Consider the following 26,947-nt stretch of genomic DNA (forward strand, 5'->3'; position numbering starts at 1 on the left):
TTTACTTTTTAGCTGGCGATATTAAGTAACAAAAAATATTTATATCAAAGATCTATGTGCATGGATAATAGCAACTTTGAACAAAACCCACTTTTATCTTATTGACAAAGTATGATAATTAGTGGTCATGATACAGGAATTTCTAACTTCAATACCTTGGCTTGATAAGAGTGGTTAAGGGGGTCCTATTATGCTCTTTTACAATGTCTTGAATTTGTTTTGGGGGTGTACTAGAACACGCTCTCATGCTTGGTGGCTCAAAAAACATTATTTACATTATTACAATATCTCTCTATCCAGCTTGACACAAATGTCTCAGTTAGTTCTGGTTTTGATGAAGACCTGCCTTCCGAAAAACAAAATGTGTTGTGATTGGTGAACAGCTCAGACGGTGTTTCAGTACTGCCCGCCCCTTGCAAAAGCAGCAAGTTCCCTCTGATAAGGATGGCATCAATATTGCCATATAAATTTGATATTGTTTTCTCCCAAGCCATCAAACTGACTTCATCAAAGCAAGAACGCCATTCCAGAGCCGGAAGCGACGGCAGACTTTTTTGTTCCCAGTGTATTGACTTGCATGGTTCAAGTATTTGCTACAAGACTAGTACTGTGCACTAAAAATGCAAGTAGGGTTGTTTTTGATTTCATGATGTACAATCATTTTCTATACTTTTGGCAAAACTACTACATACTGTATACTGCCATATACCTGTAGATATATTTTTTGTCCATCCATTTTTTCAAGGCACTCATTTTTTCAAGCTTTGAAATTGGTTTAATCAGAGTCTTCTAAAAAGACACATTCACTTTATATGATGAATAGATTTTACATAGTCTTTAATTTACACATATAAATATTATGCCCCCAATTACCATTACAAAAATCTCAATCTTACGCATTTGCTCATTGTGTGTATTTGTGTCGTTAAAATGGGGTAACTTACAGCACAAGGAAGCTTGATTTCAAATTTGATTTCAAACTTAATTAAATTTACAAAAAGAAAAAAAAAAGAAAAGAAAAGAAAACCGTGGGCGTACTCAGTAATGACCTGTGATTTAAAAGTAACAAAGTAGATTATTTTGCTTATTATTTTACTTAAGTACAAGTAAAAGTACAGCTTTAAAAATATATTTAAAAAAGTACAAGTACCCCAAAAATCTAATTTATTACAGTAACGTGAGTAGTTGTAATTTGTACTTCCCACCACTGTTACTTTGTTACAATACACCACTAATGGTCATGTAGGATCATACTACTATGGCAAATGAGGACGTCAAAATGGCTGGTCATCGCTGTTAATCGTTACCAAAGTCTGCAAACACACAGGAGTCTAACGACAGGAAATCTTTTACCAGAGATTGGACTTTGCTTTGGAGTCACACCGCGAGACAAACAACAAGCCTACATGACAGATAGGCATACTTCTAAATATCTAACTTTAATGAACAATTCTGTAAGTATTTTTTATTTTATTTTTTTGAATAAAATAAGGATTTATTTCATGTTGTAAGTATGATTTAAATATGAAGTTGCAGGAGACCTTTTAGTCCTGAAGTATGAAAGGCTAATTCAAACGAATGTAACGTTAGCTGCCTGAAATTACTTAAATTTTCTGAAGTGCGTGGATTTTAAACATGACAATTAAGAAAGTCTTATTTAAAATAAATACTGAAGGTTTCCCCTATTTTCTCTATGACAGGTAACCGTTAGATAAAGCCTAGCATCGAGCATTCTATTTGTTTGTTTGTTAGTTGGTTAAAGAACATAACAAAAATCTGCTATCACTACATAGAATATTTCAGTTCACATATGTAATATATGTGTGTGTGTGTGTGTGTGTGTGTCAGGGCAGGTCCAAGCATTTATAGGACCCTAAGCAAAATTTTATTTGGGGGCCCCTCGGTGCTGCCAATACAACTGATTGTCAATCCAAGATTATTCACACACTATAAATTTAACAAACCAATTATCAGTTTTTTTTGTTTGTTTGTTTGTTTTGTTTTAGCTTTCTTGCTTTCATCTCACAAATTTCTGTCTGCCATGTTTTTACCCTTCTATATATTTTAAATAAGAAAGGAAAAACTAAATAAAAGCTATAAAAGCTGTTGTGCCTGCATGATGCGTTGCTATGGAAGTAATAAGATGATTTGTATAGATTATTTAATCATTTAGTATTGCGTTTTGTATTATCACCATTGTTCATTGACATGATTTCTTCTTTTTTGTGAAATATTAAGTTGTCACTCCATGTACTCTAAGCATATGATCATAATTCATTGGTTGCTTTTACTTAATTAGTTATTTTAGGAGCATTTAACAATAATGAAATATATTAGAAATGTATTGTAAACATTAAGTCTGATCGAATAAAAAAATCAATTATTAATAAGAATATATATTATTATATATTGTGGCACCTGTCAGACCACTTGGTTATTCTATATGGCAAAATATTTGTTTGTAAACCACTTTAGTTTATAGTGTGTATACAAACCCATTCCAAAAAAGTTGAGACACTGTAAAAATTGTGAGTAAAAAAAAAGGAATGGAATAATTTACGAATCTCATAAACTTATATTTTTTTCACAATAGAATAAGGATAACATATCAAATGTTGAAAGTGAGACATTTTGAAATGTCATTCCAAATATTGGCTCATTTTGGATTTCATGAGAACTGCCCATTCCAAAAAAGTTGGGACTGGTTGCAATAAGAGGCCGGAAAAGTTAAATGTACATATAAAGAACAGCTGGAGGACCAATTTGCAACTTATTAGGTCAATGGGCATGACCTATATACCTATACCCATATACAAATGATTGGGTATAAAAGAGCCTCTCAGAGTAGCAGTGTCTCAAAGGAGTTTCTCAGACAAAAATTGCAAAGAGTTTGAAGTTGTCATCATCTACAGTGCAAAATATCATCCACAGATTCAGAGAATCGGAAACGATATCTGTACGTAAGGGGTCAAGGCCGGAAAACCATTCTGGATGCCCGTGATCTTCGGGCCCTTAGACGTCACTGCATCACAAACAGGAATAGTACTGAATAAATTACAACATGGGCTCAGGAATACTTCCAGAAAACACTGTCTGTCAATACAATCCACCGTGCCATTCGCTGTGGACAGCTAAAACTATATAGGTCAAAAAAGAAGACATATCTAAACATGATCCAGAAGCGAAGGCATTTAAAATGGACTGTGGCAAAGTGGAAAACTGTTCTGTGGTCAGACGAATCAAAATTTGAATTCTTTTTGGAAAAAAGGTATGTCATGTCATCCGGACTAAAGAGGTCAAGGACAACCCAAGTTGTTATCAGCGCTCAGTTCAGAAGCCTGCATCTCTGATGGTATGGGGTTGTATGAGTGCGTGTGTGGCATGGGCAGCTTAGACATCTGGAAAAGCACCATCAATGCTGAAAGGTATATCCTCAGTCCCTAGACGTTTGCAGACTGTAAACATGGCCTTGTCCCAAATTTTGAGATGTGTTGATATCATGAAATTTAAAATCAACATATTTTTCCCTTAAAATGATACAGTTTAAACATTCTATATGTAATCTATGTTGTATTCTGAATAAAATATTAAATTTTGTAAGTTCCACATCATTGCATTCTGTTTTTATTCACAATTTATACAGTGTCCCAACTTTTTTGGAATTTAGTCTGTAGTAGTTTATTTTTCTCTTTTCTTGTTTATAAATTATACATTGCCATGTTATTGACCTTATCATATCCAGGTGATACTGATCAGCTGACTATTTTCACAAACCAGTGTTGATGCTTGCAATGAGAGTTTAGCTGCAGTATGTCAGAGGAACAAGGAAAATTATTTCTGTCTGAGATGAGTCTCTCAAAGAAACAGAGGTGAGACTGAATCTTTTATTATTATTATTATTTGCAAATACTTTTAAACTAAACATGAAAACAGGGCTTTATGGAGAAGTCAAACTTAATAGTAAATAATTAACATACAAAACTTCTACCACGACTGTGGATGTTTTAGGACTAGAGGATGAATTAATTTTATCAGTGCAATTTAACTGATTTTTAAACATTTAAAAAGTATCCTGTAGATGCTTAACATTAAAAATATGAAAAGCAAAATCATTGATCATTGACGTATTTGCAAAAGTACAAATTTATTCACCCTCTAACAGCTATATTATATATATATATATATATATATATATATATATATATATATATATATATATATATATATATATATAAGTTTGCTCTGGGTAATAGAACAGTAGTGTTATTGTAGCAAAAAAAGTGTTATAATTGTACACAAACTTTTTTAAATGAAAGTGAATAAAAGTGGCTACATTTATGAAAATTGTTAGTCAGTCAGTGTTGGTCTTTTTCCCCCTTTGTCTCCTCTGTATCATTAGTGTGAGACCAGGCTCTCATGTGTCCAGCTCTGTGTCTGTGAGAAGTGACCGTTCAAAAGATGACATGCCTAACTTCAGTGAGAAAAAAACGTCACCTGCCAAAAGGTATTTCATGTGTTTTACATTATAGTATTAATCTACAGGGTTATGTGATAGAGCTGGACTGAAAAAAAAACTTGAAATAAATTATTGAACACTATATTTAGTGGCCTTTATTGAGCTTATTCTGGAACTTCTTACAGTAAAACAAGTACACAGATGACCACTAAGAGTCATACACGTACATTTAGCATTTAAAATAAAGATTTTGCAGCCGAACATGAATATATCCATCCATCCATAGTCATAGTAGATTGAAATGCACAGCTATATGGTATCTAATTATCATTTGCAGCATTACAAATTTTTTATTATACTGATATACCTCCTCTGTGATAGTGTTTTGTCTCTATGTTCTTTGTGTCATTAGTGTAAGATCAGGCTCTCTTGTGTCCAGCTCTGTGTCTGTGAAGAGTGACCGGTCAAAAGATGATATGCCAAATTTCAGTGAGAGAAAAACTCCACTCGCCAAAAGGTATTTCATATGTTTCTTAATTTTGGTGACACATAGACTGTGATAGAAAGTTTATCAGTGAATATCATATATGAACATTTTTTGTTTGTTCAGATATTACCAATTATTACCATTACCATTTTTTCCATGGTGACACATCATACTTGCAGCCACAATAGCTGAGAATGAGTTCTGTATCTATTTTATAAAATGTTCCTGTTTTATTCAAAATACATAAACGTGTTAGTTATATTATTACTTACCTGGCAGGGGAAACACCATGATCAAGAATGCGGTTCACCCAGGGTGGGGCTTGTCCATTGCACTCGCTTGGCCATGCTGACCCCCGTGAATTCCCCAAATGTGGGAATCTCCACTGCATAATATATGGTAGTGGGGGACTGCGTTTGCGCTCTGCCCTGAAACTCTTTTTTGGGGGGCACCTGTGGCCTAATGGTTAGAAACTTGGACTAGTCACCGGTTCGAGTTTCAGTGCTGGCAGGAGTTGTTTGGTGGGGGGGGGGGGGCGGTGAATGCTCTCTTCCTCCCTCAATACTATGGCTGAAGTGTCCTTGAGCAAGGCACTGAACACCCCGTTTCCCCCCACGGGTGTTGGATATATAGCTCCCCACTGCTCCGGTTCTGTGTTTACTATGTGTTCACTTCTCACTGATGTGTGTGTGTGCACTTGGATGGGCTAAATACAGAGCACCAATTCTGAGTATGGGTTAACATAGTTGGCAAATGTCACGACTTTCACTTTCATAAATATCTGATATATGTCAAATACGTGTAAGTAAATGTGTTTGGTAGTTAATTTGGTAGTTGATCTATATCAGGTTATGAGTGCCACCATGTTAGTTTGTGCTGAATCCGAGCTGTGAGAATAACATCACAAAAAATCATTCTCTCTTCCCGGCATTAAAGTACGTTTCTGGTTAACAGGGAGTAGAATAGAGTAAACTTTATTGTTAACTACACTATGTGTATATGATATCAATTAAATAATTGATAAATAACAGCACCTGATTACTGAACTAAGCTATGTTTTGTGTCAGTACTGTCAAAACACAGAAGGTTCATGTATAGCCTCAGTTGGCTATATCTAAAATGAAAGTAAACAACTGAAATGAACAAAATGCATGTCTGTATGGGGCCTAGTGGTTAGAGAGTTTGACTCCTAACCCTAAGGCTGTTGGTTCGAGTCTCGGGCTGACAATACCATGACTGAGGTGTCCTTGAGCAAGGCACTGAACCCGCAACTGCTCCCAGGGCGCCACAGCATAAATGGCTGCCCACTGCTCCAGGTGTGTGTTCATGGTTTGTGTGTGCACTTTGGATGGGTTAAATGCAGAGCCGAATTCTGAGTATGCGTCATGTCATAATAATAATAAATATATATATATATATCAGATGCGTGCATGTCTTAAACCAATACAAACTAAACACCCCCTGTAGCTCAATTTGTAGAGCATTGCCCTATCAAGCATAAGGTTGGGGGTTCGATTCCCCGGGAACACATGATAGGTAAAAATTGATAGCCTGAATACACTGTAAGTCGCTTTGGATAAAAGCGTCTGCTAAATGCATAAATTTTTCTCATTTCTAAAAATGTTTACAAGGGATTTCTATAATATTTTGCCTGTAAATGCAGTATTTTATTTTATTTATTTGTTAAAAGGCTTCAGTATGAGACATTCAATTCAGATATCCAGACTCACAGGAACCACAAGACTTTCAAAGACAATCTTCTTGGGATTTTTCAGGTAAGAAAACATAAGTGTTTAAAGTTTATCCATGTTATCAAAGACAAAAATTTGATTTCAATTTTTTTTTTTTTTTTTTTGCTTTCTTTGTAGGATCTTGAGACCAAAATAATCACATTCCTAAAGAATGAGCTTGGAATGTTTAAGAAAATCTTAAAAAAGGAGAACTTGCAGTCTTTAGTGAAGGACTTTAATGAGGACAGATGCAGTATCAAAGAAGCAGCTCTTGACCTCACACTCTACTTCCTGAGAGAGATGAAGCAAGATGAAGCTGCTGATACTCTAGAAGGTAAGAGTCTTATGACCATCTGTCACTTGTGAATCTATTAGAGAAAGTGGACTGAAACTGTTTTTTTTTTTGTTTTTTTTTTGTTTGTTTTTTTTTGTTCCTGATTTAGATGATCTTATCTTCATTCATCAGCTAAAATGTAGCTTGAAGAATAAGTATCAATGTGTGTTTGAAGGAATTGCAAAGCAAGGTGACTCTACACTTCTGAATAACATCTACACAAATCTCTATATCACTCGGGGTTGTAGTGAACAGGTCAATACTGAACATGAGGTAAGACAGATTGAAGTTACTTCCAGGCGTCATGAATCACAAGAGATACAGGTTGAATGCTCAAACATATTTGAAGCTCCTGAACAAGAAAAGCAGATCAGAACTGTATTGACGAAAGGAGTTGCTGGTATCGGAAAATCAGTCTCTGTGCAAAAGTTTATTCTGGATTGGGCTGAAGAAGAAAAAAATCAGGACATCAGTTTTATATTTCCTCTTCCATTCAGAGAGTTGAACTTAAAGGAGAAAGAAACACAAAGTTTGATGGACCTTATAAATCAGTTTTTCCCAAAGACAAAACGCCTGAACCTTACAAGGGGAAATAATTTCAAAGTCCTGTTCATCCTTGATGGATTGGATGAATGCCGACTTCCTCTAAACTTTGATGGTAATCAAACGTGGTCTGATATATCATCACCAACCTCTCTGGATGTTCTCCTGACAAACCTGATCAAGGGAAATCTGCTTCCTTCTGCTCTCATCTGGATCACCACCAGACCAGCAGCTGCCAGTAAGATTCCTCCTGACTGTATCGATCGGCTGACAGAGATACGAGGATTCAATGATGCACAAAAGGAGGAGTACTTCAGAAAAAGATTCACAGATGAGAATCTGGGCAACAAAATCATTGATCATGTTAGAAAATCAAAGAGTCTTTTTATCATGTGTCACATCCCAGTCTTCTGCTGGATTTCAGCCACTGTTCTGCAGAACATTTTAGAGGAGAAAATAAATAATGATCTGAGGAGCTACCAGGCTGATGGCTCCTCTAAAATACTCCAGGAATCAAATACAAAAGACACTCCAAAGACTCTGACACAAATGTACACACACTTTCTCCGCTTTCAGATCCAGCAGAGCCGTCAAAAGTATGATGGAGAATACACACCAGATGTTTCCTGGGATAAAGACACCATCCTTTCACTGGGGAAACTGGCATTTCATCAGTTGGAAAAAAACAACATGATATTCTATGACACAGACCTGGAAGCCTGTGGTATTGACATTTATAAGTCATCAGTGTATTCAGGCATGTGTACCCAGATCTTTAAGGAGGAAACGGGGATCATTTTTGGTACCATGTACTGTTTTGTTCACTTGAGCATTCAAGAGTTTTTTGCAGCCCTTTATGCACATCTGTTTATAGACATCAGCAAGAAAAATGTATTTGTTCAAGACTCTACAGAACAGGAAAAACATGAAGCCATGATTGATTTGCTCAAGACTGCAGTGGACAAGGCACTTGAGAGTGACAATGGACACCTGGACCTTTTCCTTCGCTTCCTTCTCGGTCTGTCACTCCAGACCAATAGACTTCTCTTACGAGGTCTGTTGACACAGGAAGGCTGCAATGACCAGAGAAAAAAGGAAATAGTTCAGTACATCAAGCAGAAATTAGAAGCTAATCTGTCTCCAGAGAGATCCATCAATCTGTTCTACTGTCTGAATGAACTGAATGATCAAACTCTGGTAAAAGAGATTCAGACCCACCTCAGTAAAGGAAGTCTCTCATCTTCTGATCTTTCTCCTGCTCAGTGGTCCGCTTTGGCCTTTGTGTTGTTGACATCAGAGGAAGAGCTGGAAGAGTTTGAGCTTCAGAAATTCAAGAAATCAGACGAGTGTCTCATTAGATTATCAGCAGTCATCAAAACCTCCAAAAGAGCTCTGTAAGCAATTTTTTTCTTTTTTCTTTTTTTAAAGTTATGATATAGCTTAGAATATGCAGTTATCCACATTGCTCTATAGTGATTCTTTAGTGACCATAAATAACATGTTTCATGCTATATTTGTTTCTTATTTCAGTTTCTGTCTTATTTTTATGAGTAAAGGAGAATTAAAGTGCAAAGCTAATTATTTATACATTGTTATTAGCGATGCACCATCTTTGCACCAATGTAGAAATGTATTATTGTTTTCAAATGTTTTCAAACATTTAATTGAAATTTGTGTAAAAAAGGTATTTTGATTTGATATATCAGGCTTTGAGGCCCATATATTATAGAACATTAGTTCATAGTCATATTTATGACAGAAAAAAATGCCTCATGCAAGTATCTAATGTAGTCAGTTTGTAGCTGTGCGCTGGTTCAGAGGCAGCTTTACGTGCGCACACTTTGGGTGTGGGCGCACAGAAAATGGTCTATAAGAGAGCACATGAGTACTGTGTGAAGTTATCTTTTACTTTGTTTTAATTTTACTGTAACTGTAATTTTATCTAAATGCCATTTTCTAGTTTTTGAAAAAACATGTTAGTTTGGCTCACCTTATTCATGTAAAATAATATAAATATATTAATTATAATATATAAAAACGTATTGTACATGTTCCACCTTATTATGTGATGTGATTTATTTCCCCTGCAGGTTAAATGGTTGTAACTTAACAGACAAAAGCTGTTCAGCTCTGGCTACAATTCTTGGATCAGATACCAGTCTGAAAGAGCTGAACCTGAACAATAATAATCTGCAGGATACAGGAGTGAAGCTGCTCTGCTCTGGACTGAATAACATACAGTGTAAATTGGAGATGCTGAGGTAAGTTGTATGACATTGTATGGCAACAGTTGATTTAGATATTTTTTTACACTTTACAAATGGATAAAAATCTATTATTTGAATGATTTTCTTTTTTTTTTACGTTTTTTTTTTTTTTTTTTTTTTTTTTTTTTAAATATCCACAGTATGCTAATGCTGGATTTACATATTCTATATTTGCCTGATGTTGTCTAACTTTCATTATCAAAGTGTTAAAAAGTACAATTTCCAAATTAAAGCTAACAGCAAGATTCAACTCATTAAACCAGGCAACATATTACAAACCAGACTTGGATAATGACCTGGGCCCGTATTCATAAAGATTCTAAGGATCCTCTCAGAAAACTCTTAATTTAGCTTAAAAACTTTTACGTATAGGAGTCTTAGCTTAAGAGCGATTTGGGACCGATCTGGGAGCAACTCTGAGTAAGGAAAAGACAAAAACTTTCATCTTAGCGAGGAGGCGGGGTTGACCCTGTTGCTATGTATGACACAATCTTTTGAAGACTGGGATTGGTTGGTAGTCCAATAAGGAAAAAAAAGAGTGATTTAAAGTATAGGGTCTATTCTAATTCTCACTTTGAATTTACATGCGTATTTTTTTCCTATTTGACCGTTCTCTCACACACACATACACACACACACATTATATGTGTGTATATAGGTAAATTCTTTTTCATTTACCATGCTTTTAATTTACTATAATATGCGCAGTCCTATAGCGTCTCGTTTTAGACAAGCAGGCCATAACGTCAGTGTTTTGCAGTGTATTGGTATAGAAAAGGTAACAAAACCCTTAAGAGGAGGAGATTATGAGAAGAAATTACAGAGGGAATGTTTTTGGATTTATACTTTAAATACTTTGTCACCTTTAGGGGTTGAATGAGGATTTTGATATTAAGCCATTTTTATAGAGATAAGGAAAAGACAAAAACTTTCATCTTAGTGAGGAGGCGGGGTTGACCCCGTTGCGATGTATGACACAATCTTTTCAAGACTGTGATTGGTTGGTTGTCCAAGAAGGAAAAAAGAGTGATTTTAAGTATAGGGTCACTCTACTCTAATTCTCACTTTGAATTGAAATGCGTAATTTTTCCTATTTGACCATTCTCTCTCTCTCTCTCACACACACACACACACACACACACACACACACACACATTATATGTGTGTATATAAATCTTTTTTTTATTTACCATGCTTTTAATTTCCTATGAGGTATTTGATTGGCTTAGAATGATAAATATCGTTCCACTCTTTCCAATTACAGTGATTGCGGTCCTATTTAAGTGGCAGTTTGAATGTTTTAATGTTTTAATGTATCAAACATGGAATCAAAACAAAGAAGGGCGAGAAAGCCAAACTGGACAGAGGAACAGTCTTTTACTGTTAGCCCAGTTAGTGTATGAACACAAGGCCATTCTTAAAGGAAAATTCAGGCCGGGTGTCACAGCAAGGGACAGGAAGCAGACCTGGGAGCATATTGCACAAACTATAATGCTTCATTCCCCCTGTTTATGCGCACCTATAAGCCTGCTATATTCATAAATGCAGTTTTTTGAGCCTGCAAGGTGGGAATGTCCAGTGGAAACTAAATGAACTGCGACACAATAAGATGTTCTGAAAATGCTTTAATTGTTTGTGTGATCACTCTGCTTACAGAAGGTTGTGACAGACCCAAATCATCACTATTACATTGTTGCATTTTCCGAGTTGCCAAATATCGTATGTAGTGATTACTTTAATTTCTGGAGCTAGGGCATTTATGTGCTGTGTCGGAGATGTTACCACGTCTCTAATAAGATCAGTCACAAACATGATCCCTGCACGATCTAATCTATAGTGTCTTATCTGTCATTTTCTCCTCTGCTAAAGAAACTCTTAAGCCTCTTAAAAGTCCTCATCTGTGCTCCTAACAAGTTTGACCTTAAGACCTCTTTTAAGGTTTAAGATGCTTTCTGAATTACTTTTTTCTTTACTAGGATTTTTTCTTTAATTTTAAGAGTAAACGGCCACATTTCTAATAATTTTTTTAGAATTTTGTCACTAGGAGCTACTTTTTGCATTAAGATTCTTTATGAATACGGGCCTTGGAAGGTCGAAACGTTGCTTGATTAAATTCCTCTGGAGCAGTAGTTTCCAGTGTGCAGACATCACTTCTTCTTAATCCTTTAACATTCCATGAGATACATTTGAGGCTTTTTCTGTTATTTTGCTTGATTAAAAATCAGCCCAATCGTCTTTACTGCTTGTTTAGAAACTTGGATTATTTTAAACAGACTCCCATCCCATATTCCCCAAATCATAAACATTGATCCTGTCATCTAACTGACTAACTAGAACACGTGGTGCAATGCAGAATTAAGGTAAGTAAAGTAAAATATAACAACATATATATATATATATATGCTGTGTATGTATATATATATATATATATATATATATATATATATATATATATATATATGCTGTATATATAAAAACTATCAAATAAAACCTATCAAATACCTTCAAAAAAAGTATCAAACTTTAAACTTCCAAAAACTTGTATCAGCACAGCTCCATAATAAGGAGTACAAGGGGAGCATCTCAAGATAACAAGAGATATGTAAACAGTCATATAATTCTGATTAAAGAGTCGATGCTGATTAAATTTTGCCAGTCACATTATTCTGATCTTAATTGACTCAGTCCGACAACATCCTTTACAATGGTCCTGAAATTTGCTTTCAGTGAACTTGACCACTTTGTCTCGATCAGTGAAGTAGAATTGTTTGCCGTTGTGCGAGACCCTCAGTTTATCAGGGTATTGCAGTCCGTATTTGACTCCTGGTTTATTCTTCAGCATCTACCTCGCGCATTTAAAAAGTTTATGTCGCTTTCCCACAGCAGGCGGATAGTGCAGAAAGATATTGATTATTTCGCCCCTAAAGAGAATATGCTGCATCCTGGCTGCCTTTTGTATTATTTCTTCCATCTTGTGGACAGATGCAAGCACAGAATGAAGGCTCGAGGTGGTTCATCATTTCCAAAATGGGAGTATAGAGCTCAGTGGCCTCTGTCCACGTGTGGGGTAATCTAAGGACAGGGTCTCTGCGAAGAACCGGGCAACCAAATCTCTACTTTACTCCACTTTATTCGCTTTACTCTGGATTCAGCTGCCTCTTTAATGTTCAGTATTCAGATATTTTGTCTTCTGCTGTGGCTTTCTAGGTTAGTGCATTTTTCTGTAAGTTGCTCCACTCTACTCTTTAGCTTTACCAGATCTGGTACCATCTTAACCACTGTGTCAGATGAAGTAGAAGCATAACTTCCCAGGCTTGCTAATTTTTCAGAGTGATCGCCCTTCGTAATGTCAATCTCCGTGCCTGCCTCATTTTTAAATGCCGACAGTTCTCTTCTGATAGTGACAGCAAGTTGTTCGATCTTTGAGTCTGTCACAGTGTCTGGGTTGTGTTCCCTGGGGTTCCACTAGATGTCCTCCTTTCTCATGGTGTCTGTCACCAGATCACTTCCTGTTCCCTTATTTGGTCACCTTCCTCCTTGTTGTGTATTGATTGTCCCCCACCGTTCTCTTGTTCCCTCATTATCCTTCTGTCTACTTATACCCAGTCTGTCTTAGTCTATGTGACGGAGTCCTTGTTTAATGTCAGTGTATTATTCATGTCCGTCAATTCTTGCCTTGTCTTGCCTTGTGTTCGTGTCTTGTTTATGTGGATTGATGTTTTGGTTTCGACCCCTGCCTGGACTGTTTACCCCTCTGGATTATCCCTTAAATAAATCATACTTACCTGCAATTGGTTCCTTCTCTCGTTCCTGTAACACCGTATGTGACAGAGTCTATGATTTCTCCAATGTCTGATTTGATAAAAAGAGGTTCCACGCAAAGGGACGAGATCACGTTGAGGAGGACTTAACTACCCGCTTATGGAGCATCTTTCTCTGGCGCTTCTCAAACATTAGAGCCGAAGGTTATAACGGCCTGGTCTGGGGTTTTGCAAAATTTGCCTGGCATGTTTAAAAAACTAGACAAATCAAATCCTAAAGTTGTGTAGTAGTTTCTAGGATGCAAGACTATAATTTTAACAATGTTCACAATTGCTGAAAAGATGTTCTGACAATGTTATATTACATTTTTATGCAGCCATCGTGAAGTGTGTGCTACTCAATCATATCAAAAAACCCTGAAGTCGTATAAGGGTGCATTTTGATTGAAGTATTATTTTTCTTGGGGGGAGTTAGCTTAAGGTAAGTTTACACCAAAGGTGTAAAGCTGAAGCATGCAAAAGAAAATGGTCTGCAAAAACCTGCTCTCTACTGCCTGCATCAAAGTGTACTGTCCATATCTATTTGGCTTGTTGTCAGTAGAACAAAAGTATTGTCACACCAATGGACTGTTTGTTTGTTTTCCTCCTCCGACGTGCTCTGTGTTTACCATGTGTCTTTACTCATGTCTGAGTGTGAAATTGATTCCAAGTTTTTCCTTTTTAATTTCCTTATTTGGTTCCTTATTTAAGCCCTGTGTTTTCCTGAGTCCTTTGTGCCATCTAAATGTTGATCCCTATTCCTACATGTGTTCATTGTTCCTATATGATTAATAAAGACTGTTCATGGTGAATTATCCTATGTCTCCTCGGGCCAAATGAAGGCAACATCATGAAAGAAGACAGAACCTAAAAAAAAAAAAACTAAGCACCACTTCTTCCTATTTGGTTTCCGTTTCTGAAAGTGTTTTGTTTTCCTTTTTTCTTCCCCACGGTCATTGAAACCCTCTGCATGATTCGCCACCCTAGCTCAGAAGGATTTCCTGTTTGTGGAGTAAACTCATTCTCAAACTCACGCTGGCTGCAAACTCATGCATGTGTGTTAAACGGATAGAGCTTTATAGGAAGCATACAAACTCTGACTGAAATATTTTGTCGATGTATTTGTTGTTGGATTCAAATTGTACATGTAATGCTTGTAATTGTAATGATTATGAGTATAGTAACGGGATACAGACATCTCTATATATGCAGATATTCTAGAGTTAGCACTTAAATGGTGCTGTTCTTCTTTATTTTAGAATTTAGACCAGTCTGTTAGGACTGGAGGAGAGTGAGATCTGATAATCACCATTTATCTTAAGATTATATGTGATAAGATAGATAAAGGCCTAGTCCTTTTGAGGGTGCGGATGGTCCTATAATTGTTTATTAGTGTTTCACACCACTGTGGGTGATTTATTTATTTATTTTTCCAGTTTTGCCCATTTAGTTCCAAAACTTTAATGTTGAACCATTTTTAGGTTGCTTGTATGTTGTGAAAAGACTTTTAGATAGTAAGAAGCCTGAAAGTGAGGTTGCTGTCTAACATATTAAAGTTATCTATGCCTCTATAGTCACTAAACAGTTTTTTCAACTAATTTCCAATACATTTGTACAAGGAATTAAATATAATTTTCTTGGGATTTACATTATTCAGGTCAGTTTTTAGAAAATGTAATTTATTTTTGTTTCTGTTCTAGTCTTTCAGACTGCAGTATCACTGAAGAAGGTTATAAAGCTCTGGCTTCAGCTCTGAGATCAAACCCTTCACACCTGATAGAGCTGGATCTCACAGGAAATGATCCTGGACAATCAGGAGTGAAGGAGCTCTGTGATGTACTACACGATCCAAAGTGTAAACTGAAGACACTGAGGAGAGATGTGATGAAATTATGCTAAATAAATGGCATGCAGGTGAATTATTTATGTAAATATTATTTCACTTATACAAAATAAACCATTTCACACTCTGAATGCTACAGGGCCCCAAACTACGATATTGAACAAATATTGACAAATATTGAATTGCAAGTTAAGTTTTTGCTGAGGTTGTCTTTTGTGCCTTTTGTGAAATGTAAAGGTTCTTCATATGGTAAAGTTTCTTTATGAAACCATTTAGACAAAAAAAAAAAAGGTTATACTATGGCTACGTGAAGCACCTTTATTTTTGTGTATGACAACATTTACAGGATGTATGGAGGAGGAGCCAAAACTACACTCAGTGGCCAAGTGATGCTTAAGGTCCATGATATTGGTACGGATTATGTGTAATAAATGATGTGTGACTGTAAATTTCAAGTTGGAAAAAAACACTTAGTTCCCAGGTCATCTACAAGATGGATTAAAATGCTTATAATGCCAAGAAAGGTTAAAATATATGTAAAAAATAAATAAAATATGTTTATTCTGTGGAACCTCAAAAAATAATTTGGTGCCTACGTTTTTTTCTTTTAGGAGCCTATGGTTCTTTACTCGATTTTTTTTGTTTGGTGCCCTGTGTTAAGTTTCATTAGATCAAGTTTACGGAATTGAATTGAATCTACTTCTTCATCTTCTCTTCTCCAGGTTTTTGGGTCCTGCTGCAGAAGAAGCCTGTCAGTATGTGGCAGGAATTGTGGGTAAAAACCCGTTACTCCTGAGAGAACTGAATCTGAGTGAATGTGAACTTGGAGACACACGAGTGAATCAGATCACTGCTCTACTGCAGGATAAACACTGTACACTCAACACACTGATGTGAGTATTTCACAAAATGTAAAATGTTATATTACTTTTAATACTAATAGTACTGTACTTGATAATAATATTTTCTCATTTGTTTAAGACGGCATTTTTCTCTCAACACCACAGTCACAATAATGTGGAGTATTATAACTAAACAGCCCATCAAAGAAACAAATAATTATTATCTTAGCTTTGATCATGGGTCAGTAATAATTTTAGTTACTGTAGATGGAGAACAATGATTAAAAACAACTTTCATTTGTTAATTAAATGTAATATAGGCTAAATGTATGTACACATTTATTTTATTTTCAAAAGTATTTATTTCAGTATATATTTCTACACAAAGATTTAGCTTGAGAGTGTATTGATTTGTGCTTAAAATAAGGTGATTTTCAAAAGCTGAGGGTTGTGAAGACTTGTTAAATATTGATTAATGCAATTAATATAGTTTTATTTGTTCATTCGTTGTAATAGTACTCTGAATATAAACCAAATTCGGCAATTCACTGTCATAATGAGTGAGACATTCAGTTTTATTTCATCAAATGATTGTTTTCTGATGGCTGCTTCATTCAGAAACAAATCAAGTGACAGTCTTTATGAATGGGTCATTGAATCACCCTTGATTTATTCAAAAAAGTGGATTCAATAATGAACAAGACACCATTATGTGTTTCCTGAAAAGGCACAACAGTTCTGCTGTGGCTTTGTTTGTAACAATACTGACAACATTTAGTGTAAATTGTAACACAATATTAACTTCTTGTTGTATAAATCAATGTCACATTTGCAGTTATTTGGGGAAAACGGCAATCTTGCTCTTGTTAAAATACTAGATGCAAATATAAGACAAAAATATAAGATAAGAGACAGGCCCTCTTATCTTGTATTTTAGGGTAATTGAACAAAATTTCATGGGCCACATGATGTCCTGAACTATGTGCAGCAGCTACATGCAATATAAAATGACATACTGGGCCAGGCAGGGTTTATTAAAAGCGTTGTTGTTTTTTCCCCCATAATTATTTACTTCAAAAATAAATGTGTTAAATTGAAAGCAATTGAAAGTGTCATAATTTAAATTTACATTTTAAAAATGATTTTGTAAATGTTGAAATTAACATGAATGCTATAGAGGTATTGTTCACCATTAGTCCATGTTAGATAATGCAGGTAACCTTACTGCAAAGAGTGTGGATGAGAACAACAGACCTAAACATATTTGACCCTTTGAGTAAAAGAGCGACACTGACACAGAAGAACAAGTCTTAAAATTGAGTGGAAGAGAAGGAATGTTTATTAACTTGATATTTCTGAAATTAAAGGTGCTGTTACGACAGAATTTCAAGCTTTCAAAGTAAAGTTTATAAATGGTTTTGAAAGAAATCTCTTTTGTTGAAAGAAATTTTGAAAGAACTGTTTTCTATTTCCTCTCATGCTACAGCCCCATTACTCCGGCTTTCAGAGTCACATGATCCTTCAGAAATCATCCTGATTGCTGAATATAAAATAATCTAATCTCACAGAATCTAAGAAATACACCAACTATATTTGTATATAAATATAAGGGATTCATGTTATTATTTTACACTGAAAAATAATTAATTACATCCACCCAAAAATTTGAGGTAAAATCACTGCAGTAAAAAGGGTGATCAAGAGTTTCAGGAAAGGAAGAACAAACTGAAAGATCCTCTGTATAAAAAAATACTGTAAAAATAATTTAATTCAATGGATCCTTGAATTAAAGTATTGCATTTCTTAAAATCGTAGTTTAATGAGCCCAAACATATGAATGTTACTGTAAATGTTATGAGTTCTAATTATAAATAAATAATAATCAACTTTAATATTCAATGAAGACAGTAATTTGATGGGGGTGGTTGAGAAACATTTGAGAACCACTGCCTTTGCAGATCATAAGGTCTTATTCATTGTCTTTTCTCTTTCCATCTTCAGTCTGTGTGGATGCAGAATTACAGAGAAACAGTGTCAGATCCTGACTTGTGCTTTGTGTTCAAACCTTTCACACCTGAGAAAACTGAACCTGAGCCGGAATGAACTAAATGACACAGGAGCGAATCACTTATGTGACGTACTGAAGAATACAGACTATAACCTGGAGAGATTGAGGTCAGTAACATTAAAATGCTTAAACTCATTTCACTGGGCACTCCATCTAATGATCATGACATATGAATATTGATTAATATAATGTTATTCATATTATTGATTCATATTAATATGATATTAATATTCTAGTAATTAGATACTAGATAATGCTATGTAAAAATTGATAGCCTGAATGCACTGTATGTTGCTTTAGATAAAAGCGTCTGCTAAATGCATACAACTAATTTAATTTAGATACATTTGCATAATATACATTCTTAATCTCTGATATCTTCTTTCTGCTGTCTGTTTGTTCTGTTGTTTGTGTTTATTTTTTTTTATTTTTTTTGTCTTGACACAAGTAAAGTACTTGCACTGCATGGTATCTAGAGCCTTTTAATGAGTATAGTGCACAAGATCAGTATAAAGACCAATGCCAATACTCCATCCCTAGTGAAGATGATCTCTCTTCCTCTTTTTGTTAATATGTTGTGTTAATGTGACTGTACAGAATAAAGAGTTTGTTCCGCTGTTTTATTTTCTTGTTTCTCTCTTTTCCCATTGTAGTATAAGCTGCTGTTATATGTCAGACAAGGGTTGTTTTGCTGTGACTTTAGCTCTGAAATCAAACCCTTCACATCTGAGAGAACTGAACCTGAGCTGGAATCAACTTGGAGACTCTGGAGTGAAAAACCTCAGTGATCTACTGATGAACCCACAATTCAAGATTGAAATATTAGCGTTAGTATCATTTTACTGTACAGCATTTAAAGTGTGATGAAATCTTATTATGCTGTTAGCTAATGGACTGATTGATATGATATGTTTAAGTAGAAAAATATATATATTTTTTAATCAATATAAACTTTGTTTCATAAACTGTCATCTATCTGGCAAATCCTTGCTGCAAAAATACACATTTGAGAATAGTGTAACTTCAGTGACTTGATTGTTGTTACATGGTTTAACAGTACTTTTCACTTAATCTAAGTTTTTATTTATTTATGTTTTATTGTGTGTTGTTAAGCTGCACTCAAAAAACTTTTTAAAATTGTGATTCATGTATAAAATTGCCTTAATTTTCTCAAATTGACAACAGGAAAATAGTAAATTTATATGTCATTTTTACAATGACCTGTGTGTTGATTCTGTATTTTAATCTACATAAATCACAATAATTAATTTTATTTTTTTGTCAAAGTGAAAGTAAAGATGCTCCAGATTTGTGTTGTTACTAGTATCCTCAATTCAAATTATGGATTGGCATATGGTCTAATAATTATGTTTCAATGTTTTACTGATTAATTAGTGACTGTGGCATTTACGGATCTGATTCATTGTCTTTTCTCTTTCTGTCTTTAGTCTGTGTAATTGTATGATTACCGACAAAGAGTGTCTTATCCTGACCTCAGCTCTGATATCAAACCCATCACACCTGAGAGAACTGAAGCTCAGTGGGAATCAACTAGGAGACTCTGGAGTTGAAAACCTTGGGCTTCTGCTGAGCAGTTCACAATGCAAGATGGAGAAACTACAGTTAGTGACTGTACATTATATCAGTAACAGTGTGATTAAAATTGACTATTAAGTTATTTATTTAAAAGCAACAGGGCCTAAATGACATTATTTACGGCACTTCAAGTACTTGATTGACAGAAAGGAGTTAAGACCACACATGCTTACATGTGAAGGACATGTAGAGGAGAACCGTGAGGTATGGGTCCGTCTGAAGGGTTTCTCTGTATAACAGTGCAGATATTTAAATCTACAGCTGGCTAGTTAGAAGTTCATAGGCTGGATCAATATTAGAGGTGTTTATTGTGTTTGAACTAGTTTTTTTGTTTGTTTGTTTTTTGAGAACGGCACACTAAAGAACATTTTTGTGGAAAGCACTTCACATATAGAGAGGGTTTGGGTGTTTTTTTTTTTTTTATACAAATGACTAAACTCAGACAAACAGTTGCTCAAATAGAATACTCCAAATCTATTAACATTAGAACATTCATATCTAAATAATATAAAATCACAATTATAACAAAAATAAAATATTTTTTGTCAAAGTTTAGCATTTTTTTTACTGAAAAAACCCCCAGTTTTTCAATAATGTTACATTACAATGCATTGCAGGCAGTAAGCATGGTAAACCGCATGACTTCTGTAGACTGGGTTGGAGCAGGTTTGTGTGTGTGTGTGTGTGTGTGTGTGTGTGTTAAATTGTTTTGTCTCATCCTGTCATCTCTCTCTCACTCTCTCTCCTTCTTTGGTGGTTTTGCATTTTGCATGATTTTTTTGAGATAATTATAAGAGAGCAGTTGTTTTATATCCTCACAAGTGTGTGTGTGGGGGTGGGTGTGTGTGTGTGTATGCGTGTTGTGAGCAATATAATTTAGCATTGTGGATGTTTTTTGCATTGGTGGAAGTGTGCCACTTTATTTGAGCCATTTCTGTCAATGTGTTCTGCGTTGTTTCTGATTTTGATGATGAATTTAGTCTTATTTTGATTGCGAAGACCACGAGTGTCACACATTTTGTCACGCTAACAAAAAAACAGATATCATTCCAATGTAATTTTTTTTCTTGTAGATCTAGAAAGTGTTGAGAGCCGTAGAAGGTTTCATACCATTTGGACAAAGGGAACTTTTTTTTTTTTTATTTGAGCAAAAGTCATTTGGGGTCAAAAAGCCCCCGAAAACCATCTGAGGGCTAGATAATTGTACCTGTTGATCTTTGGGTCGGTTTTAAATCTCACCTTCTCTTAAAAGCCAGTCTGATGTAAATATGAGTTTTTACAGTTTCTTTCACTTTAACTTTTACTTAAAAACTCTTCTCTAAACAAGGTTTCTTTGTTTTAACAACAGATGATTCCTCAGCTGATTGTCTTTTTGATCAATCCATTGAACCTGCAATGTAAAAGCTGAATGTGTAATAGTGAAATAGATGTGACGTAAACATGCAAAAACAAATAATGTCAAACTGATAGTTTGTGTGAAATCCAACACGACAGCTCAAATTATTATTTGTGAGACACTAAATTAACTTAAATTACATTAAATTTGAATATAGTTTATTTATTTTCACACTTTAAGAATGTGAAAATAGTCCATTTATATTTCCAGTCAGTTATGTGTCTTAATCTACATTAGATTAATTAAAGATGCTTCAGACTTAGATTCTAATTATGGATTGGATTGTGGTTTTATAATTACATATCATGTTTTGCTTATATATAAATGACTGCATGGTGTTTGGTTATGATAAATTGAACTCACACATGAACTTAACATAATTTTTATTCATTCTCTTTTCTGTTTCCATCTTCAGTCTGTGTGAATGCAGTATCAAAGAGAGACAGTGTTTCATTCTGACTTCAGCTCTGAAATCAAACCCATCACACCTGAGAGAACTGAAGCTCAACGGGAATCAAATAAAAAACGAAGGAATGAATCACTTATGTGAATTACTGAAGGATCCACACTGTAAACTGGAGAAACTGTGGTCAGTAACATTCACATTATAATTACAATGCTTTAAAATTACTTTGACATTAGACATTAAAGCTGCAGTAGGGAACTTTTGACGCTCTAGCGGTTAATAAACAGAACTGCTTGCGTCTTGCGGAAGAACATCGTAGCCAGGAACTACTTCTCTCTGTTTATGTCTATGAAGAATCACAAAGGTACTGGGTTACTCCGCCGCGGTTTCCCCGAAGCAATCTAAAATAGTCCGAATATAAACACTTATTATAGGTGCACCCTAGTGATTCAGGACAAGCTAAAAACACGGTTTGGAAAATGGATTCATGGTGTACTCGCTTATTATATACATTTTTTCTACATTTTGAACACAATAAAGTTACGGACCGCAGCTCTGATTGGTTATTTTTTACCGGGAGCAATGGAGTTTCTGCAAATGGCAATAGGACCACTGGGAGGAGCCAGAGGAGCTTGATTTTTTTCACAGATTATCTGTCTCATATTCTACTGTCATAATGACAGGTTTAATAAATATGTAAAAAAATATTTTTTTACAAAAGTTCCCTACAGCACCTTTAAATGAAACACTGTTACTCAATATCTTAAGAAGAGCTTGAGTTTGCATTATATTTGTGGAAAATACTTGCTCAAGGACCACTGTGTTAGCGGGATATGTGTAGCTGTGGCACAAGCATCTTCTCTCTGTCAGTAATATCACTAATTGTCATGAAAAAATGTGGAAGTATAAGACACATTGTAAATGGCACTGAATGATCAGTGTGAACAGCAGCAGAATAACTGCATGACCAGCTGGCCAAAAACACATGTGCCACAGACCAAACAAAGCAAGGACCCCCCCCCCCCCCTCCTCCAAAAATGTATTTTGATTAAATATTTAATTTTAAAAAATGTTCAAGAAATTATATTTGTGATGAAAACAGTAACAGTAACTGTATACAGTATAACATTTACAAAAAATAATTAAGTTGCAAAGGACTGAATGTGTTTCTGCACAAACTTCTGTAGCTTTGATGAGGCTCAGCCCACACTTTAGTGTCAAATAAAACAACTTTTTTTTTTTTTATCAGTTCTGTGGAATTTCTCCACATTTATAATACATTATAAGGGTATTCTTAAGGCATTGTAATGAATGCATAATGCATTATATATATAAAAAAACGTATAGTTTGTTGTATCATTTCATGAATATTCATAGGAACAGTTTTAATATATTATAATATATTGTTATTTGAGGTTATAGCTTTTAAGAGTATGATGATTTATAACACAATGAACACAATGCATCCACTTTTACAATGGATATATTTCTCATTGTTATAATGTATTATAAGTCTCATATCTTGCCAAGTGGTCAAAGACCACTTATAAGTAATAATAATAATAATAATAATAATAATAATAATACATTCTCTTAAACAGCTATAAGATCCGATATCAGATCAGATGAATGTGTAATATGACACATTTGCTACTTTTATTTTAATATCGGTTTGATTATTTTGATGGTAGCCTTTAGACAGCTGTTGATAAGTAACTCTGAAACTACATATTAACTAGCGGTCATTAGAGTATTAGTATGTCTGCTACTGTAAATATATGCCAAGACTTTATTTTGATGGTCAACCAACAGATAAACTGACATAGGTTTCTTTGCAAATACATCAACTTATTGGATTCTGCTATTCTTGAGCACACTGATACTCTCATGATAGAATTAGTTGCCAAGTAGTTGCTTGTCAACTGATTAAGGGGACCATCAAAATAAAATGTAACCATATAAAAGATAGCATTTTTTTCAGTTGGAGTATTAAGCTCACATCAATAAATTAACATAAGCTCATCAGGAAACACTCAAATAACACTCAACATCTAACCACTCTCAAGCTGTAGTAAGATACTGTGCAGATACTAAATAAATGAAGATTTAATATGGTGTTCATTGTGTGTTATAAATGATCATACTCTTAAACTTATAACCACATTTATGCAAGTATTATGATGTATTATAATTGTTGTTATGATTATTCATGAGTTGAACATATATAGTTTTTATATATATATATAATGCATTATGCTTTCGTTATAAGGCCTTAATTAAATTATAATGAATTATAAATACAGGCTTCATAGAAACTGTTACCATGATCTCTCTTATCTCTTTTTGTCTTTCTGTTGGTCTCCTTCTAGTCTAAAGTACTGTAGAATTGCAGATGTTTCTTCTTTAACACAGTCTTTGACAAACGCAAAAATACTGCAGTTTTTGAAAAAGCTCGATCTGAGATACAATATGATTGGAGACTCAAAGAAGCAGCTCGCTGATGTGCTACGAGACTTAAACTGTGAACTGCGGTGAGTAAACATCTCTTTAGTCATACTAACACAGATAAGCATTTTGAATGTGTTATATTTAAAACACAAATACTGTAGTCACTCTTTAGTTCTGGGATCAATTCTCACCATCAAATAACTATTAACTATGATTTTTGCCTTAACAAAATCCTAATTTGTTGCTTATCAATAGTTAGTAAGATAGTTGTTGGTATGGGGAAGGATTCAGGGATCTAGAGAATGGTCAAGCAGAATAGGACTTTAATATGTGCTTTATAAGTACTAATAAAAAGCTAATATGCTAAGGATAGGCATGCTAATAAGCAAGTTAAGGGTGAAAATTGGTCCTTAAAATAAAGTGTTAACAATATTGATCTAGAAAAATGTGTGCCAAGTAACGTAAAACCAGAAATTAACCTGATTGCAAGAATTCAATGTTTGTTAAAGTCTATTATACTCTGTACTCAAAGTAATTGAAATATAGAAACTAATTTGCAACTTCTCCCACTTAACGCTATTTTTGCTTCCTCCTTGCAGCCTGGATAAGGACTAGTTCAGATGGGGAGTGGACTTCATTGGTGGATTGTTTACACCCAGGTCAAAAGCTCAGGAACCTGTGAAATCAACAGAAAAGGAAAAGTCACCATCAGATGAGGAATACTCAGACAAGCCTCAGCAGTACTGTAATAAATTAATATCTTTGATGCAATGTCTATAATCAAAATGCATAATGTTCATTATATATTCAAATATGAACTGAGAGTATCAGCAAAAAAGAAAAGAAAATAAATCTTACCCCTAACCTGTTTTAAATCTTTGAGGACTTCAGAAGGGATATTTTTGGAGAGAGTCAAGCACTTCAAAACCTACAGCTAATATGAATTTAGTGTGTTTATAAACAGACATATTTATTTGATAACTGATTTAAACAGCTTCCAACAGCACAACTAAAGGTTATTACACTGACTCTTTCTGTGTATGTTGCTTTTCAATAATGATAACTAAAGCAGCTGGAAGAGGCTCAGACTTTCAAATTTAATAATGCAGCATTAATAGAAACATACACGTTTGTTGAATGTTCATTGTTGTTTTTGGATTTACAAATTTATTTTGTGGTTTTATTTACAGGTGAAATAAAGGAAAGAGGAGAAGATGATTAACACTCAAATGAGGTGGATTAGGAAGACAAGACTCTTTGTTTTAAGGCCTTCAATCAGATGATGACGTTATGATTAAACTACTCAAATTTGAAAAATGTAAAAATTGCTGTACATGATTGTACAATACAATGTAAGCTTTCAGATTTATCAAATGAAAACGAAATATAAACTGAAAGTATACATGTTAAAGATTCAAATACTATCAATGTCAGTTTTATACTCCTTTATGCCATAAATTCATTTTTACATTTTATATTTCTGTACATTTTTATATATTTTTAAATATATGAATTATTTGAATTTGTATAAAGTCAGTGTTGTGTCTGGACAAATATATTGTTTTTGTTCTGTGAAGAAACATCGAGTTTGATTGTGTTTGGTTCATTGTATTCTGAACCCAAGATAATAATGTTTAGACTGATGTAAAAAGTCTTGATGGAGTCTCTCCTCTTTCATCAGTTCAGACGAACTGATCTTCTGACAGATGTAGAGGTTCTCCTGTTTAAAGCTGTAGAATTTCCTGTAGAAATTACATATGAATGAGTGACCATGCAGGTCTGACTAATACATAAAGACAAATGTTATAAAACCCATTCCCATCTCACTGGCAGTTTTTTCATACAGTCATTGACATAATTAATGTTGTCATAATTATGAAAAATAACAACTACAGGAAATTACATCATAGAGAGGATCCCTGTGGACCACACTGTGACAGTAAAGATCTAAAGGTTTTATAAAAAAAAAAAAATATATATATATATATATATATATATATATATTAAACCTGTAACTTAATTTTTTGCCTTTCTGTCATTTTACAGGAAAGTGGAGAGCAGACAGGAAAGAAAGGATGATATTGGCACTCGATCGCCGTGTCCCAGCGACTCAATAGTCTTACGGTGTTGTGCATGTTTATTTAAAACTAGATAACCGAAACATTTCTGATTTTGATCCTCTCTGCTCTTACTTATATTGTAAACAATATATGAAAATTATTTAGGTTAAATATGAAGCAACAATTCCAAATGATGTGATCAAAGAAATGTTTTCTGCAAACCTAGACATGTATACACTTTGATCAAGGTCATAATTTATGCATAAAATTATGTCACAATGAGATCAAACAGTTTGAAGGGCTTCTGAGAAGTTCTGAGAAGTTTTAATTAATCACAATTAATTAATTTATTTTCTAAATATAATAAATAGAGGGGGTATATAATGAATATACATATGTGTGCAAATATTTGGCCAGTATTATAAAGTTATTAATCACATAAAACAAACACGGCAGTCTTTGGTTATACTATGAGAAAAAAAATGTTCTGCATCTTGAGAAGAGAAATTACAGAAATGGCAAGGTACAGTACATCAAACTTAATTCAAAGATTTCGTAATTTATTAGAAGGATATATTTTTTTTCTAGGTTTTGATGTGTTTCTTTGCTTAGTGGGGAAGGGGACTCTTAAATAGGCTGCTTTAAAATATTTAATGGTATTTTTATGAAAT

The 26,947-nt window shown here is 34.4% G+C and overlaps 1 protein-coding gene and 1 non-coding gene across 2 annotated transcripts; both read left to right on the forward strand.

The window, feature by feature from the left end:
* Positions 1 to 10: 10 nt before the first annotated feature.
* On the forward strand, positions 11 to 26,410 carry LOC113073902 (NACHT, LRR and PYD domains-containing protein 12-like). Its single transcript, XM_026246648.1, has 15 exons — positions 11 to 1,454; positions 3,743 to 3,869; positions 4,400 to 4,504; positions 4,869 to 4,973; positions 6,634 to 6,718; positions 6,812 to 7,007; positions 7,117 to 8,944; positions 9,641 to 9,811; positions 15,318 to 15,491; positions 16,183 to 16,353; positions 18,304 to 18,477; positions 19,024 to 19,197; positions 19,819 to 19,992; positions 21,778 to 21,951; positions 26,263 to 26,410. Exons 2-15 carry the CDS (start codon positions 3,811 to 3,813, stop codon positions 26,369 to 26,371), a joined length of 3,699 nt encoding a protein of 1,232 aa, XP_026102433.1. The 5' UTR covers positions 11 to 1,454; positions 3,743 to 3,810; the 3' UTR covers positions 26,372 to 26,410.
* LOC113073905 (U1 spliceosomal RNA) lies at positions 5,208 to 5,374 on the forward strand. Its single transcript, XR_003280567.1, has one exon. It is a non-coding gene; the product is annotated as a U1 spliceosomal RNA (small nuclear RNA).
* Positions 26,411 to 26,947: the final 537 nt, after the last annotated feature.

The sequence above is a fragment of the Carassius auratus genome, unplaced genomic scaffold, assembly GCF_003368295.1.
Source record: "Carassius auratus strain Wakin unplaced genomic scaffold, ASM336829v1 scaf_tig00013228, whole genome shotgun sequence".
Classification (NCBI taxonomy): Eukaryota; Metazoa; Chordata; class Actinopteri; order Cypriniformes; family Cyprinidae; genus Carassius; species Carassius auratus.